The 17,961-nt window shown below is 46.3% G+C and overlaps 1 protein-coding gene and 1 pseudogene across 1 annotated transcript in view; one reads left to right on the top strand and one right to left on the bottom strand.

Annotated features, from left to right (window-relative positions):
- Positions 1-3,304: 3,304 nt before the first annotated feature.
- The window catches only part of EDEM2 (ER degradation enhancing alpha-mannosidase like protein 2), a 29,614-nt gene continuing 14,957 nt past the window's right edge, over positions 3,305-17,961 (bottom strand). Inside the window, exons 7-11 of the mRNA XM_004585753.3 lie at positions 16,578-16,719; positions 15,261-15,385; positions 11,344-11,488; positions 7,979-8,100; positions 3,305-3,886 (exon numbers count right to left, since the gene is read on the bottom strand). Coding sequence (XP_004585810.1) covers positions 3,386-3,886; positions 7,979-8,100; positions 11,344-11,488; positions 15,261-15,385; positions 16,578-16,719 — 1,035 coding nt within the window. The 3' untranslated portion in view covers positions 3,305-3,385. The remainder of the gene's footprint in view (positions 3,887-7,978; positions 8,101-11,343; positions 11,489-15,260; positions 15,386-16,577; positions 16,720-17,961) is intronic.
- Positions 4,858-4,984, top strand: LOC118760186 (small nucleolar RNA SNORA70; annotated as a pseudogene).

The raw sequence follows: 17,961 nt of genomic DNA, 5'->3' as shown, positions 1-17,961 counted from the left end.
GTGGCTAGCCAAACAGACACACAGAATTAACCAGCACTCAAAAATATAAAGGATTATATCGAAAAGGTTGCTTTGATATCCAAAGAGGCCATTCACAGAGAGAGGTAGGCAGCCTACAGCAAAGCCAGGCAGGCAAGCAGCATGGGGGTAAAGACTCCGACCTTGCCCCACTCACTCCCTCTTTCTAGTCTTCTGCCTCGATTCTCTGAGCATCAGTGACACCAGTCAGAACTCAAGAAGCCAATGGGCCCAATGAGGTACCAGGGCCCTTTAAAAAGGTCATGTTAGAGAAGGATGTTTGACACAGAAGTTACATGCACTATTTGGGATGCCAGCATCTCATGTTGGAGGAAGCTTAGCTTCTGGTCCTGCCTCTGCTTCGAACCTACTTTCCTGCTAATGTGTATTTTGGGAGGCAGCAGGTAACAGCCCAAGTACCTGTTCTTGACATCCATGTAAAACACTCAGCTTGAATTTCTGACTGCCAGCTTTGCTCTCATTCAGTTTTAGCTGTTGTATTTAAGGAGTGAACCAGTAAATGACAGTTTCATCTCTGTCTCTATCTCTACCTTTCAAGTTAAATGAAAATATTTAAAATTCAAGGAAAATAAGGGCCAGACACAATAGCGTAGTGGCTAAAGTCCTCACTTTGAACACGCCAAGATCCCATATGTGTGCCAGTTCTAATCCCAGTGACCCAACTTCACACCCAATTCCCTGCTTATGGCCTGGGAAAGCAGATGAGGACGGCCCAAAGCTTTGGGACCCTGCACCTGCATGGGAGATCTGGAAGAAGTTCCTGGCTCCTGGCTTCTGACTGGGTAAGCTCCAGCTGTTGCAGCCACTTGGGGAGTGAACCATTGGATGGAAGATCTTCTTCTCTGCCTTTCCTCCTCTCTGTATATCTGCTTTTCCAATAAAAATAAATAAATCTTTTTAAAAATCCAAGGAAAATAGAATTAAAAGATAAGTTTACTTTGGTACAACAAATTGTGAAATCCATACATATCCAAGGTCTTTAAAAAGTTCATGGAGGGCCCGGCGGCATGGCCTAGCGGCTAAAGTCCTTGCATTGAAAGCCCCGGGATCCCATATGGGCGCCAGTTCTAATCCCAGCAGCTCCACTTCCCATCCAGCTCCCTGCTTGTGGCCTGGGAAGGCAGTCGAGGACGGCCCAATGCATTGGGACCCTGCACCCGCGTGGGAGACCCAGAAGAGGTTCCAGGTTCCCGGCTTCAGATCGGCGCACATCGGCCCGTTGCGGCTCACTTGGGGAGTGAATCATCGGATGGAAGATCTTCCCCTCTGTCTCTCCTCCTCTGTGTGTATCTGGCTGTAATAAAATGAATAAATCTTAAAAAAAAAAAAAGTTCATGGAAAATGTGTATTATAGAAAAGTATGCATGGGGGCCCAGTGCGATAGCGTAGCAGTTAAAGTCCTTGCCTTGCACGTGCCAGGATGCCATATGGTCGCGGGTTCTAATCCTGGCAGCCCCGCTTCCCATCCAGATCCCTGCTTGTGGCCTGGGAAAGCAGTCAAGGACAGCCCAAAACCTTGGGACCCTGCACCTGTGTGGGAGACCTGGAAGAAGCTCCTGGCTCCTGGCTTTGGATTGGCTCAGCTCCAGCCGTTGCGGCTCACTTGGGGAGTGAACCATCAGACGGAAGATTTTCCTGTCTCTCCTCCTCTCTGTATATCTGACTTTGCAATAAAAATAAATAAATATTTTAAAAAGTATGCATGGATTTAAAAATTTGTCACATCAAAATGAACTTAGTTTAGTTCCATTTTTCTCCATGAGTTTTCAGAAACATATATAAAAGCATATAGTTTTCATATAAAACTAGAAGAGCATCTTCAAGTTCCCCTATTGCCTCAAACTCCGTATGTTGTAGACTTAGGCAGCTAGCTCACGGTCATGAGCTTGAAAGCCACACCTCTCCCACCATCACCTGGAATCTGGGAAGAGGTGGTATAGCGTTGCTGTGTAATCACTTCCCTCACAAGCCCTTGTAAGAGTCCACCATAGGGAGGGTCTCTCTCTTGGTTGTCGGCTTCCGGCACTCTGGCACTCTTCTTCTTGGCCTCCCCAGGATCCACCTGCTTTCTGGCTTCCTGTAGACACACTCTGAGGACAGGTAGCCCCTGAACACAGTCCCTGTATGTCTGTATTCCTCACCCACTATTCATTTCTTGGGCAAGTCAGTGAAGATGTGAATGCCAAGATGCTTTGTATTTCTAACTTGTGTACTTTCAAGAGTTCCAGGAGAGCTGAGGCCTAGCAGTAATGGAATGTGGACAGAGAAGCCAGGAATAAGTAAATGTTTACAGCTTTCTAAGTGTGTCCAGGTTGTTCGCTGCATGTCTCTTAGGATGATTTCTATTGCTGGGGAAGCTGGATCATAGATCATCATGGTAATGAATATTTGTTTCTCCCAGAGTTTCAATTCAGACTGGATTGCCACATGGACTTGCCATTTGCTAATTTCTAGTAGACACTGCCATCACCAAGTTTGGTTAGCAAATGCTCGTTAATACATCCTAGACTTGTCTGGCATGATCTCCTGCACCATGTAACAAATGAAGTCTTCAAGCCTCAAAAATCTAAATCTGATTATAACTCTTCATCTTTAAAAAAAAAAAAAAACACATTGATTTACAGACCATGTGTCTGCCATTTTGAAACTGGGTTTGAATTTGGTGACAAACACTTAAGGGAATGCTATCTTGTTCTTTCCACTTTAGTTGATGTAAACATTTTTGTAATTGAAAGTTTAAAAAGTCGTCTCTTCAGGGAGGTCTTCCTTGACCACAGTGGCTAAGGTTATAACTATTCCCACTATTTATTTTTACCACAGCATCCAATTCCCTTCACGAAACTTAACTGAATAATTTTTCATAGGTCCCCTAGCTTATTTCTTTGCCAGAATATAGTTTCCACGAAGAATAAAAGCTGCTTGCCTAATTCCCTGCAGACTCTCTAGAGCTGTGGCTAGAACACAAAAGGTGCTTAAACATCTTTGTTGTCTGAAAGGATGGACAAATCAGTGAGGTGACGGCAGGGCAGGTGCACACGTGGGACCAGAACTCACAAAGCACATTTATCACGGCATCTTCCCCAGAGGGAAGGGTACAATGCAGGAACAGAAGGGCGAGTCTTCAGAGTAAACTAACTTTGTGTGTAATGGTGTCTCCAACTATGTAAAGAAAATAAAGCAACTCACAACTGTCATCAGCCATCCCTTTCTTTGAATGAAATCTCCTGAAATTGCCCTATATGTAAAACACAATAAGCAAGACGTGATAGCCAAAAGCAGATTTATTATTATAGTTTAGTCTCAAAAAAATAGAAATAAAAAAAAAAAGGAAGAAATGATCCAGTGGTTATGAAGAATCTAAGAAAACCTGGCCGAGTAATGCCAACTTGGAGGTAAAGGGCTGACTGGGGCAGCTGAGAAGGGGGACCTTCCGCTTGGCAGGCTTCTTCTCCCTGGCCTGCTCCTGGTCTCCGGGTGAGGAGAAGGTGCCTGGCCCTGCGGGCGGTTCCCACGGCCCCGAACTGATTGTCTTTTTCTGCAATCTTGATTTACTCCGTTTGAGAGAGTAGAATTCCTTCATCAAGTCTTCCACTTCCCACTGCTCTTCTTTCAGCCTCCGACAACAGTGAAGAGCGGCTGGGTCGATAGGATGAGCTTCCGTGTTAAAGATGTAGCCGCCAGCGCCCAGGATGCACTCCCCATAGGGCGTTATCACCGCATCAAAGGTGGAGCCGTTGTTGTGGATGAAGTTGGTCGGGTCAAACAGAAGGTAGAGGTACTTCACGGTCTCCGCCAGGAAGAAAGACTCCATGCGGTTGTCAAGCTTGTGGTCTCGCAGATCTTTGATCTGCCACGTGGGAGGAGGCAAAGTCAGAACAGCAGCATACGTGTTGCTGGTAACCATCAGGGGTCTCCCCCATTCAAATTCCTGGCTGCCACACTAAGCAGCAATTCACTTTTCAGAGAGTCACATTTTTCCAAGCCACCAGTGCCTCTCACCTGAACTATCACTATCAAACAGCTTATAACTGGGCTGCTATCATCCTTACAATACTGTATACTGACGTCATAAAATCTTTTTTTTTTTTAGTTTAATGAGATAGATGCATTTTTTTATTTTTTTCTTTTCTTTTTTTTAATCTTTTTTTTATTATTTTTAAATCATTAATTACATTGTATTATGTGAGTCATAAAATCTTGAAATAGGCACTTGACCTAAGGCCAGGATGCCTCTTGGGACACCTGCATCCCATTCTGGAGTACCTGGGTTTAAGTCTCAGCTCCATTTCCGGTTCTAGTTTTCTGCCGATGTGCAGCTCAGTGAGGGCAATCAGTCATGGCTCAAGTACTTTGGTCCCTGTCATCCATGTGGGAGACCAGACTGGTGATCTGTTCACTGTAGTATTGGGGAGTGAACCAACAGATGAGGGATCTCTTTCTCTCCACCTCTCAAATAAATGAACAATTTTAAAAGGTTTATTTTTATTTGAAGGTAAAATTACATAAGGAGAGTGAGAGAGAAAGGAGAGAAACTTTCCATTTGCTGAATCACTCCCCAGATGGCTGCAATGGCCAGAGTGAGACCAGGCTAGCGCCAGGAGCCAGAGGTTTCATCCATGGCTAAAACATGGGTGACCAGTACCCAGACCATCTTCTGATGCTTTCCTTGTGCATCAGTGTAGGGGTCTCGACTAGAAGCGGAACAGCCAGGGCTCAAATCAGCACTCTATGGAATAATAGCATCACAGGCAGTGGCTTAACCCACTGTGTGAAAATGCCAGCCCCAATAAGTAAACATTTTAAAAATTAAGTCTTGGTCTGCGGCTAATGAAGCTCCCTTATTTCATGGGCACCTGGTATGCAATGGCTGCAAACAGCAGCCTCCTTGGTAGAGTATGCAACCCGTTGCTTGTATGGGTTGTCCTAAGGGACCTCAGAGACAATACTTTAAAGCAGCCATTCCTGCCCCGGACCTCGTGCTGTTCCTCATCTAGACTGCTGACAGCTGCAGAACAACGAACATGTAGTTGAGACCCAATGAAGGGCCAACGTCAAGTTCCCTGGTCACCAGAAGATCCACATCTCAAAAAAGTGGGGCTTTACTAAATTCAATGCAGATGAACCTGAAGACATGGTGGCTCATCCCTGATGGCTGTGGGGTCAAACACATCTCCAACCGTGGTCCCTTGGACAAGTGGCAAGCCCTCCACTTGTTTGGCCTCTGCAGTTCTACGCTCTTTAATCTGATCAATAATAAACCCTGACTGCTTAAGTCTTGGGGCTGGCATTGTGATGTAAATGGGTAAAGCTGCTGCTTGTATCACCAGCATGCCATAGAAGGCATCAGTTCAGATCTCTTATCTAGATTGCTCCACTTCCAGCTCAGCTACTAACCGTCTGGGAAGGCACTGGAAGATCATTTGAGGAACTGGCCCTGGCACCCACGCGTGAGCCCTGGATGAAGCTTCTGGCTCCTGTCTTCATTCTGGCCCAGCCCTGGGCTAGAAGCCAAAAGATCTCTCTCTCTCTCTCTCTCTCTCTCTCTCTCTCTCTCTCTCTCTCTATCTCTTCACCCCCCCACCACCAAATAAATAAATAAATAAATCTTTAAAAAGAATGAAGTCTTACTCATCACTCTTCCCCTAGAACCCTCTGTGGACACCCCATTTTGTGCCGACTGGATACCAAAGTCTTTCCCATGACCTCTGCAGTCTTTGATGATCTGATTCCTGCTCCTCCTGACCTCATCTCTTAGCGCTCTTATCCTGGTCTGGCGGCTCCAGCTGTACAGCCTTTCCAGTCTGGGAGTGAGCAAACACGCCCCCAGTTCAGCTGCTTTGATCTGCTCTGTCAACATGAGCACTCCTTTGTCAGAAAGCCTCAAAATCCACACCTCCGCCTCCTTCAGATCTCAGTTCAAACAGCACCTCATCACTAAGGCCTTCCCTGATCTTCTCCCATACATGACAATCCTCTAGCCCCCTTCATCCTGGCCTCCTGAAGGTAAATGCAGACCTAATCTCCTTTAGGTGACGGCATCGCGGTGAAGGTGTCACCTGTGACGCCTGCACTCCCAGGTCTGAGTGTCTGAAGTTCAAGTCCTGGCTCTGACTCCAGCATCCTGCTAATGTATATACATACCCTGGGGGAGGGACAGCAGGTGATGGCTCAAGTATTGGATACCTGTCTTTGGCCTGGCCAAGGTCTGGCTGTTGTGGGCAATTAGGAATGAACCAGCAGATGGAAGATCTCTCTCACTTTGTATGTTTCTCTGTCTTTCAAATACACGAAAATAAATGCATACTCATTTCCTGAGGCAATCATCATCCGACATGCATCAACACAACTGCAGGGTTTTAGCATTTATAAATGACTCAAAAGGGGTCTTAGAAAATTTATTTATTTATTTATTTATTAATTTATTTTAAGATTTATTTCTGTTGATTCACTCCCCAAGCAGCTACAATGGCCAGAGCTGAACTGATCCAAAGCCAGGAGCCAGGAGCCTCTTCTGGGTCTCCTACGTGGATGCAGGGTCCCAAAGCGTTGGGCCATCCTTGACTGCTTTCCCAAGCCACAAACAGGGAGCTGGATGGGAAGTTGGGCCACCGGAATTATAACCAGCGCCCATATGGGATCCCAGTGCATGCAAGGCAAGGACTTTAGCCACTGGGCTACCGTGCTGGGCCCATACTCAGAAAATTTCAACTGGCTTACAGGCATACATGAGAAAGATTATTTGCTGCAAACATTTATTTTAGCTTCTCAGAACTAGCAATGCATATAAACAAAACCAATTCTCAGTGGACATCTATTTTACACAAAAATTTTTACTCAAATAGGGACTTGAACATGCCAAGATTTATTATTCCCTTGCTCTGACAAAGGTCAGATGCCTGTTCCAGCCCTGGACGACCTCTAAAGGGCTGCACTTTGATGGGAGTAAGTCTAGCATTCCCAAGAAGGCCCAGCAGGTTTACCACCTTGGCTTTTTTGTGTGTCAGTAAATGACTGGTTGCTTATTTATTTATTTAATGTATTTGAGAGGCAAAACAAGATAGAGAGACCTACACAGAGTCCATTTGCTGCCTCACTTCCCCCAGATGCCTGCAACAGCCCCAGATGGTGCCAGAGCTGCAGGAGCCAGGAACTCAGCCTGGGTCTCCATTACCTGCTACCTCCCAGAGAGCTCATACACTGTAGAGACTGCAGTCACAAGCAGGGCTGGGACCTGAACCCAGGCATTGCAGTTGTGGGAAGCAGGGGTCCTGAGCAGCACCTTAGTGGCCAGGTCCAACACCGGCCCCGTGAGCCGGTGGATCCTACAAAGGTGGAAAATGACTCTCTTCTTTGATTCAATCTATTTTCCACAGAGCAGCCAGAGTGATCTTATTCTAGTGCAGCCATACTGGTTTTCCTTCTGCCTTTCAGATACACATTTATACTTTTCCTACCAAACTGTAAGTTCCATGGGAACAAGGAATTGGTTCTTCTTCGCTACTAGAACCCTTGGGCACATGACAGTGACAGTAGCAAGGAGTGACAGTAGAAGGACTATTTTAGAAGGACTGTTTTATTAAGGAACCCAAGTTTAAATAACATCTGGTTTTATAAGACTTTCCACAAAACTTTCCCCAAAACTCACATACTTGCAAAGTAGCCTATTCAGACAAAGAGCCTGTGATGCAGGGGGAATGCCAAAGGCATGGGGTCAACACCCAAGGAACTAATTCTGGCTCCACCTCCACTAGCTATGTGGCCCTTATCAAGGCGATTAGCCTCTTTGTTCCTTAGTCTCCCTGTCGGTAAAATAAGAGCACAATATCTAATTCTGAGATCCCCTCACAGCTAAAATGCCAGAACTCCCAAAGTCCCACCCTTATGGAGGCTCTGCTGAGAAAGATACCTTCCCACTATGTGGTCTGTGGAAAACACTTACTGTGGCAAACCCGCACTCCACTTTGCTGATTTTTTCAATGGATTCCACAGCGTCTCTTCCGAGTTCTAAAAGGATGGGATCTCCCGTGGCACGGTAGAGGTACATGGCGCTTTCAATGAGTTCTGCAAAAGCCGAAAAAACCTTCCTCACAAACCATGGCTGAGCAGGATGGCCTGGGGTCCATTTGGGAGTCCCCTCTATAACCTTCCCTTTGGCCCTCTGTTAGGAAGAACTCACCCCAACGTCAAGTTTTCAGAGCCCAGTGTGCCAAAAGCCTGAAGTGCAACCGCAACCGAGACCAGCATGGAGGCTGACCGTGGACTCCCCCAAGGGGAGATAAAAGCAACAGACTCAGAGATAAAGAAGCTGGCAGAGGCTACCACCTACCCAGTATATACTCTTCCTCTCTCCTACAGTAACAGTCCCAAACTTGGCCAAGCACATGGATGCTAGGTGGGATTAAGGCCTCCATGATCTCATAAACCCAGAAGAGGACACTTCTGTCTTAACTACATAACTGGGATTTTCTGCCACTCAGAGCCTAACCTATTCTTAAAACTTAAAAATAAAGAACATGAGCCTGTCATTATAAGGCTCTTTTTGTGATGGATGGACAGAAAGTTAAAGGTGAAAACATTCAAGAGCCAATCTTCAACTAACCAAGATTTGGTCATGGTTCACTTGCCCAGCACAAGGTAACAGCCTATCCTACATTATATGGAGTGTGAAGAGCTGGGCCTTATCTTGACATGCATGTTAGCCAACAGGAGTGGGTCCAGAAGAGAATATTTTACTCTGGAGAAAAGGTTGCTTCCAAATGCCTGGACAACTGCTAAGGAAAAGAAAGACTGGACCTCCTGAGAGCCATGTGGGTAGAAGCTGCAGCTGGGCAGACTTCTCCACTCCCTCACTCACTTCTTCTCGGAAAGGAGAGAACCTCTCCCACTCCCCACACCAACATCTTCCTCTCATCATGCTTCTTTCCTGTTCCATACTGGGCTGTGATCAGCACGTTTCTTCCTTTAGATCTATTTCTGCAAACTCTTTAAGCTCTTAATGTCAGAGAAGACATCTCTGCTCTTCTCCTCCATTCTTTTCTACTTCTCTATCTCACCCCCAGGTTTGTAGACCATTGCTCATCTGACAGTTCACATTCTCCACCACAGCCTGGGGCACAGCTATCAGCAGATGATTACACGGAAGACACAGGGAGGCCTTCTCCGGCACTTGTAGCACCTGAGTGGGCCAGGGTCTGTCCGCCTCTTTTCTCTTGCTCGATAATGTAGGGCCGATGAGGGACAACTGTGGCTGGACTTACCTGTTCATCACCAGCCAGCCAACTGTCTGGAGAAGGGTCACAGCCCAAAGTCTAGAGCTGAGCTTGGAGGTGGGGGCGGGGGTCAGATGCCTTTAGGTGAGGCTGCCCTGTGACCCAGCACTGCTCGCTCCTGGAGAAAGGCACCAGTGTACAAGGCACTGGCTCGAGATGCAGCAGTGACTTATCTCCCACTTGCTGCTGTTTAGAGGCAGGAAAGACCACAGGACTAAGCACACCTCCACCAGTGCCTTCCTTCCAGTGGAACAGGCTGTCTCTGTAAGCGGCAAGCTCCCTGTCACTGGTGGCAACCAGGTAAGACTGGAGAACCACTTGACAGGGCAACACTGGGGAATTTCTGAGAAGACCTCCCAAGTTCCTTCCAACCCTGATCTTCGTTTATCTGTTGGTGACACCAATATGACTTGGTACCTTCTTAGAGTTTTCTCTAAAAAAAAAGGCCCAGTGTGAAGGCTCAATGGTTAAATCCTCACCTTACAAGAGCTGGCAACCCATATGGATAACCATCTGCTCCACTTCCCATTCTAGCTCCCTACTAATGGCCTAGGAAAGCAGCAGAAAATGGCCCAAAGCTTTGGGACCCTGCACCTGTGTGGAAGACATGGAGGGAGCTCCTGGCTCCTGACTTTGGATTGGCTCAGCTCTGGCTGTTGTAGTCATTTGGGGAGTGAACCAGCAGATGGAAGATCTTTCTCTGTTTCTCCTTCTTTCTCTCTGTAACTCTGTCTTTCCAATCTAAATAAATAAATAAATAACAAATATTCATAAGAACAAACACATGGGGCTGGTGTGGTAGCCTAGCGGCTAAAGTCCTTGCCTTGCACGCCTCAGGATCCCATATGGGCACCGGTTCTAATCCTGATGGCCCTGCTTCCCATCTAGCTCCCTACTTTTGGCCTGGGAAAGCAGTTGAGGATGGCCCAAAGTCTTGGGACCCTGCATCCACGTAGGAGACCCAGAAGCTGCTGGCTCCTGGCTTTGGATCAGTTCAGCTCCGGCCATTGCGTCCACTTGGGGAGTGAACCATTGGACGGAAGATCTTCCTCTCTGTCTCTCCTCTCTCTGTATATCTGACTTTCCAATGAAAATAAATCTTAAAACAAACAAAAAGCATGAATTACACCAGAAAGAGCAGCCCCTAAGGAGTCCACAGGGACTAACTTGCTCTTTGCAGCCACCGTTTGACCCCTTGTTCTATTCTCTTCCCAAGTTCCTACAATAATCCCTGCGGGTAGAGGAGGAAGGAAATGGGGCAGCGGAAGGCAGAACAGACTGAAGTTACTAGTTAGGCTCATCCCACAGGCAAAAGGCAACTCAGGTGGGAGAGTAGGAAGTATCCAAGACAATGGCAGCACATCTATCTGGGAAGGGTGGAGAGGGGGTCACTGTGTGTGCTGAGTAAGCTTCCTTCCTCTGTCTTCCTCCCCATTCCCTTCTGTACAATTTGTCACTTCCACACAGTGAATCAGAGGGCACCAGAGCTGAGAGGGAAATGAAGGCAGTGTCTGGTGTGGAGTCCCTTCCTTGAATGAGGATGTGCAGGAGATCAGAGGATCCTGGGGTCCCTCTCAGTGCCCTGAGGCTCCATTCTGCAGAAGCATAACCCCTCCCCATTGACTAATTTGCCCAGACCTCTGGAAATTCTGATGGTAGGAGCTCAAAAAAATGGGTTGACCTGTTTGTTTTGTTTTTGTTTTTTGCTTCTCACACACCTCCCAGGTTTGAAAAAGTACATGATTTAATCTGGAGGCCTGGAACCCCATCCTGGTTTCCCTTCGAGTTAAGCCATTTCTCCCAGATAGGCTTAAGAGTCTATATCTGAAAACAAGGGGATCAACAATTCCCAATAAGAAAACCAACCAGAGCCACTGGAGGGCTCAGATGGAAAAATATATATATACACATATATATACACACACACACACACACACACACACACACACACCCTTGGGAGCACTCTCAAGGCTGGTGCTTCTTTGTGGAGATATGATGGGGGCTCAGGGTTACAGGAGTTGGAGACGCTGCTCACCTGGCCGTAGTGGGTAGCCCTCTCGCTTTTCCACCGTGTATCCCTGAGGAATGTTGTAGAACTCTGGGAGCCCCCCAAACTGCTTCCATACAGTGTAGTAGTTGAGGAAGGTCCTCATAGCATTGTCAATGTCCCCAATGAGGCTCTGTGGGAGACAAGGGGCTGTCAAGGCAGGCAGGCATCAAACCCACGACCTCAGGCCGGGGAGACAAAGCAAGACCTCTGGAGCCAAAAAGCCCCTTGTGTAAGACGCAAAATACCACACCTCTCTCTCACACCACTAAGGGAAAAACAGAAGAGGAATACTACTCCCTAGACCTTCATGGTCAGTGTTCGCCACCCACAGTTACTGAATTCAGCCAGTGTGGATTTGTAGGTGCAAGGCTGGGTGGCAGGGATTTACTCTCAACAACAGTAGTGTTAAAAGGTCGTTAGGGATAAATAGCACATAACCACCATACTTGGCTTCTGTAATCACTGCTTGGCTTTGCTGCAAAAAGAACAGGACTGATGCCATGACAGGCCCAAGGTCAGAGAGTAGGCCGAAGTTTCACTTCACTCCAAAGTTTCATTTTCCTTAGAGTGAGCAAGTGGGCAGTGGGGAACAGCACTTGGAATTGGGTCAATCATGGGCATCCGCACGTCCATGAGTGATGTGACTATGGTAAGGACCACTTGCTGGGGACGTGTTGAACGTGACTAGGAGGTAACAAAAACAGTCCGCAAGAGACAAGCGGGATCCTTGTTAAGACTCCACTGTGATGGAAGAGACATGGACCCTAGCTTGAGCTAGCAATAAAGTTTCTTTGCTTTTGCATTGTTGTGTGTGGAACTTGTCTGTCCGTGGTTCGGGGACCTTTTGGACCTAACACCAGCTGCCTCAAAATTTGAAGAACAGAGGAAAATTTGCTGGTGCTAAGTCTCATTCCCATCCCACATTCACAACACATAATCATTTATTAGTTTCTCATACAACCTTTCAGAGTTTCTTCAAGTAAACATAAAAAAGGAGCATTTATTACATTCTCTATAGTATAAACAGCCTGATAAATACATTGCTCTTCACATTCCTTTATTCATTTAACTACACACATAAATTTTTGCCATGTAAGTGGTTCAAGTTCCTTCCTCCTATTTTTACACTTGCATAGTATTCTATTTCTTGGACCCAAATTCAGCCAGTTTCCTATTAACAGCTGTTTGGCTTGGCTCCAGTCTTCTGCTATTTGTAGTAACAATCAACACTGCAACAAATGCCCTTGGTACGTATGTCATTTTGAGCATATGCAAAGTGGATCTGAAAGATAACTTTCCAGAACTGGGATTTCTGGGTCAGAGGATATGTGCATATGAAACTTTAATAACCACTGTAATAAATTATTAATATGAGCTCATAGGGAAGCATCTGACCTTGACATCTCCACTGGGTGTCTCATGGACTAGAACAAATTTTGTCAAGTCCCAGGCAAAATTCTTGTTCCTTTCACTTTCCCACAAAGTTGCTCCATACTCTGACCACTGGTCCTTCTGAAACCTGGTGGTCATTCCTGGCTCCTCCCTTCTTCCTTACCACCTATTAATTCCTTCAGCTATGTCTACTAATGTCATCTTCAAAACATTAAGAGTTTTAATCTAGAGTCACCATTTTGGTCACCGGCATCTTCCAGTGGAAGGACCTCAAAGGCCTCCTGCTTGGCCCCTTTTTCCAACTCTACTTCATCCTCCAAAAGAGTAGCCATCTTACGTATCCACCAGATTTCCCAGGCCGGCCATAGGCGCAGCATTAAGCCAAGGTACCTCGTGGATCTAAGTCACTGCTGATCTTTGCCTGACTACACTTCTTCCTGCCCTGGACTGTGGCCACTACTGCTGTTGTTGCTGATACACATTCAACCATTTCCTGCCCCAGGGCAGGGTTTTGCTTCTGTCTACAACATCACGCTCCATCCCTGAATGCCTCACTTGCAATCCAGCTCCCTGCTAATGTGCCTGGAAAAGCAGCAGAGGACGGCCTAAGAAGCTGGTCCTCTGTGGCAACCTGAACAAGCTCCTGGTTCCTGGCCTCAGATCTGCCCAACCCTGGCTGTTGTAGCCATTTGGGGCCAGTAGGTGGAAGATCTCTCTCTCTCCCTCTCTCTCTCTCTTCCTCTCCTTTTCTCTGTAACTCTCTGTAACTTTCAACTAAATAAAAATAAACATTTTAAAAGAAAAATTTTAAATATGCAAAGGTTTTTCAAAATCTTCTTAAGTAATAACACAAAGACCTTAGGAGAGCTGGACCAATATTTAATATTATGAACCAGTTCTCTCTGAACTAAAGATACATAAAGACTGCCATCTATCATCTATTTATTCAAAGGAGCGGAAAGACGAATATTGTGGTTCTCTTTCATATACTGAAGTTTACAAAAAGTCTATGTGAGTCTAAGAAGAGTCACTACTAAAGCCTAAGAAGCGTGAGGGGCAAGAGGACTCAGAAAGTTGGAGAAGGGGGATCCAAACAGTCAGAAGTGAAGAGTTCTTGTGCCCCTATACACGGGACAAAGAGCTCACAATGACAATGATTAATGGCAGTCTGTGTAAAGAGCTGCAGGAGGGTCCAGCACAATGGCTCAGTAGCAATCCTCACCATGCAAGCGCTGGGATTCCATACGGGTGCCAGTTTGTATTCTGGCAGTTCCACTTCCCATCAAACTCCCTGCTTATGACTTGGGAAAGCAGTAGAAGATGGCTCAGAGCATTAGAACTTTGCACCTGCATGGGAGTCCCAGAGGAAGCTCCTGGTTCCTGGCTTCAGCTTAGCTCTGGCTGTTGCAGCCATTTGGGGAGTGAACCAATGGATAGAAGGTCTTTCTGTCTTTCCATCTCTGCATAAACCTGGTCTGCATTTCCAATAAAAATTGAATCTTAAAAAAAAATTGGAGGAGAGGAGCTGGGAAGCTGCAGACATGATGGAAGGGTAGGAAAGTAGAGACACTGATTGCCTAGTTGATCAGTTTACAACTGGGGTGCAAGAGCATGTATGTATATATTAAAATATTGCATTAAGCCCCAGACACATATAAAAATGTTAAGAAATAGGAATTCAGGTCCCAGCGTGATAGCATAGTGGTTAAAGTCCTCGCCTGGCATGCCCAGGATCCCATATGGGCACCGGTTCTAATCCTGGCAGCCCCGCTTCACATCCAGATCCCTGCTTGTGGCCTGGGAAAGCAGTCAAGGACAGCCCAAAGCCTTGGGAGCTTGCACCCGCGTGGGAGACCTAGAAGAGCTCCTGGCTCCTGGCTCCTGGCTTTGGATTGGCTCAGCTGTAGAGTTGTGGCCGCTTGGAAAGTGAATCATCGGACAGAATACCTTTCTGTCTCTCCTCTCTGTATATGCGCCTTTTCAATAAAAATAAATAACTCTTTAAAAAAAATTCGCTGCCATCTACTACATACTTAAAATAAGATGAAGCAGTTGAATTAAACTGTTTCAGCATATGAAGTATTTTGGTACCTTGACCTCTAAGACCCATCCTTCCAGCCACAGGTCCATCTGACCAGGTCTGAGAATGTGACCCTGAGAGCAGGCAGAGAAGCCACAGCTGCTCTCTGGCTCCTCCCAGGCTCACTGTCAGGGAGCAGAGTGGACAGACACGCCCAGGGGCTCCTCTTGTCCAGCCTGAGAAGACTGCTTACTCCACTGCAAATGGTTCAATACTACCCACAGCACACACGGCTTGACACACCCCTTGGAAGATTCTGTCTAAGAGAATGGTAAGCCTGTTTAATTCACTCTAGATATCTCTTCTACAGAAACAAACAGTGCTCAAGCCATGAAAAGAATCTTATTTGACGTATACAACAGAATGAGCTTCTTGGTCAATCCCACAGAAAAAAATGGCCAAGATGACCACATCCTTTGATCATTCCTACCTGCAGACCAGGCCAGTAGGCCTCCAGGGACTGGAAGACAGGCATGGAAACTGTTCCCTTGTACATCTGCACCCACAGGTACCAGTCATCGAAGCGAGTATAATTCCGAATGGCTTTGTTGTACTCTACAGGGCAGATGAGATAACAGGCATGTGAGTGATTAGGGCTTTGACAATAAAGGTATGGATGGAATCTTGCAAAAGATCCCTCTGACAGCCTAGACTTAGAGTGGGATTAGGTTGCAAGGAGGCAAGCTGACTTGAAAGGGGCTTGGGTTATGTAGTCAAACTTCTGCCCCCAGCTTCATTGCCTGCCAGCTGTGAGCTTGGGCAAGTTTTCACTCCCAACTTCAATGAAATGGGGAAAATAACAGTACAATTCATGGCATTTTCAGTAATTTTTTAATGAAACAAATATTCACTGAACACCTACTATATGCCAAACAACTAGCAGGTAGTAAACCAAAGTCCAGCCTTTCATGGAGCTTACGTGCCAGTGGGAACATGACCTTACACCTCTTCCCCAGACGGTAAATCTGTGCAGGCTAGAACTCTGCTTACTGTACAATCCCCAACCCAGGACAGAGCCTGATAAACGCACATTACAAATATTACCAGAATGAAAAAAGCACCAAATAGACACACAAATAAGTAAGATAATCTCAAGCAGCATCACAAACAGTCAATCAAATAGCTCATGTTTAGTGTCTGGCACAGTGCTTGGCACATCAACGGCACCCAGCAAATCTGCTCAGTGAGTGAATAGTAGCTATTCTAATGATGACGGGGTGCCCAGTAACTCCTTAAAATTCCTGTTATTGGTGTCTGAGAGTCTGGAGATTAGGCCATGTGAATTCAATAGGCATCAACGTATCATCTGCCTCACACAAAGGATTAGGGGAAATACACAGATGACTAGGGCATGGGTTCAGTACCCAGCTGTGATGGCTGTTAACTGTGGATGACAACCAATCATAGGAAAGATGCTTCCATGCCAAGGAAGGAACAAGTTATATGATCAAGGGAACATATAAGCTGGGCTTCAAAGAGGAAGAGAATTTGGACACATGATGTCAGGAAGAAAGGTATTCTGGGTAAAGAAACAGGTGCCAACGGTCAGGCATGTTCAGATACAGCACAATTCAGCTGTACCCTGGGCATCAAATGTATAGTGTTGAGTCTACAGTGGCTTTGAATGCAGATTCAGGTAGTCTGAATTGATCCTATGGATGCTTGGGAACAATGTGAAATTTATAAACAGGCCAGAAGTCAACAGGGGAAAATCTAGAGGAAAGCCCCTGAGCCTGTTCTTTTTTACCTAGGAACATGGCCATGAGCTTCTGGTCCTGAAGCAGGATGGCTCCTTTTACCAGGTACTCAAAGTAGGAGTCCACGCCAGCCCCGATGCCTGCGTCCTGGGCCACCCACTTGCCAGTGAGCACATCAATGTGGTTGCCAACCTGAAAGAAAAACAAGTACTTTCAGGGGAGGGTCCATCCCTCTGACTGCCCAACGAGGTATGAGAGGCACCTTGGGGATCCTTGGGGTCCCTGGAGAAGCACAGGTGATGAGAAAGAGAAGTGACACTGATCATGGCCAGCCTTTTTTGCACATGTGGATACACATTTTCAAAGACTTGATGAAAAAGATGGGGCATGACACATTGGCTCAGTGGCTAAATCCTCATCTTGCAAGCACTGGTATCCCAAAATGACACTAGTTGGTGTCCTGGCTACTCCACTTCCCATCCAGTTCTCTGCCTGTGGCCAGCAGAGCAGCAGAAGATGTCCAAAGCCTCAGGACCCTGTACCCATGTGGAAGACCTGGAAGAAGCTCCTGGCTGCTGGCTTTGGATCAGCTTAGCTTCCACCACTTGCAGAGTGAACCAGCAGATGGAAGATCTGTCTCTCCTTCTCTCTGTAAAATTTGCCTTTCAATTAATACAAATAAATCTTAAAAAAAAAAAAAAAAAGGATCAATGATTTGGGGCTGGCACCATGAAAACAGCAAGTAAAGCAGCTGCCTGTGGCACTGGCATCTCATATGAGCACCAGTTTGAGTCCTGGCTATACCACTTTCAGCTATTGGATCATCTGTCTAGATAGGCAGAAAAGGATGGTCCAAGTTGTTGGGCCCATTAGCCCACATGGTATATCAGGAAGAAGCTCTGAGCTTTGAACAGGCCATTGTAGCCATTTGGGAATGGAAGACCTCTCTCTCTCTCCCTCTCTCACTCTCTAACACTGCCTTTCAAGTAAATAAATAAATTTTAAAAAAGAAAAAAGTTGGGCCCAGTACAATGGCAAGGTGTTTAAATCACTGCCTTGTACATGCCGGGATCCCATATAGGCACTACCTTGTGTTCCAGCAGTCCCGCTTCCCATTCAGCAACCTGCTTGTGGCCTGGGAAAGCCGTAGAGGTCGGCCCAATGCCTTGGGACCCTGCACCCATGTGGGAGACCCGGAAGAAGCTCTGGCCATTGCAGCCACTTGGGGAGTGAACCAGAGGATGGAAGATCTTTCTCTGTTATTTCCTCCTCTGTAAATTTACTTTTCCGATAAAACAAACAAACAAAAAACAAAGGTGAATGATCTGAGTGCTTGTACTCTGTCAAGAAAATAAGCTATTCCCACCATCTGCCTGACTTCTCTGCACCTGGCATGTGATACTAGTGTCTAAAGTCATCAATCAGATAGACTAA

The sequence above is a fragment of the Ochotona princeps genome, chromosome 22 (genome assembly GCF_030435755.1).
Source record: "Ochotona princeps isolate mOchPri1 chromosome 22, mOchPri1.hap1, whole genome shotgun sequence".
NCBI lineage: Eukaryota > Metazoa > Chordata > Mammalia > Lagomorpha > Ochotonidae > Ochotona > Ochotona princeps.
Note: the sequence above shows the minus strand (reverse complement) of the source record. Positions and strands in the feature narration are given on the sequence as shown.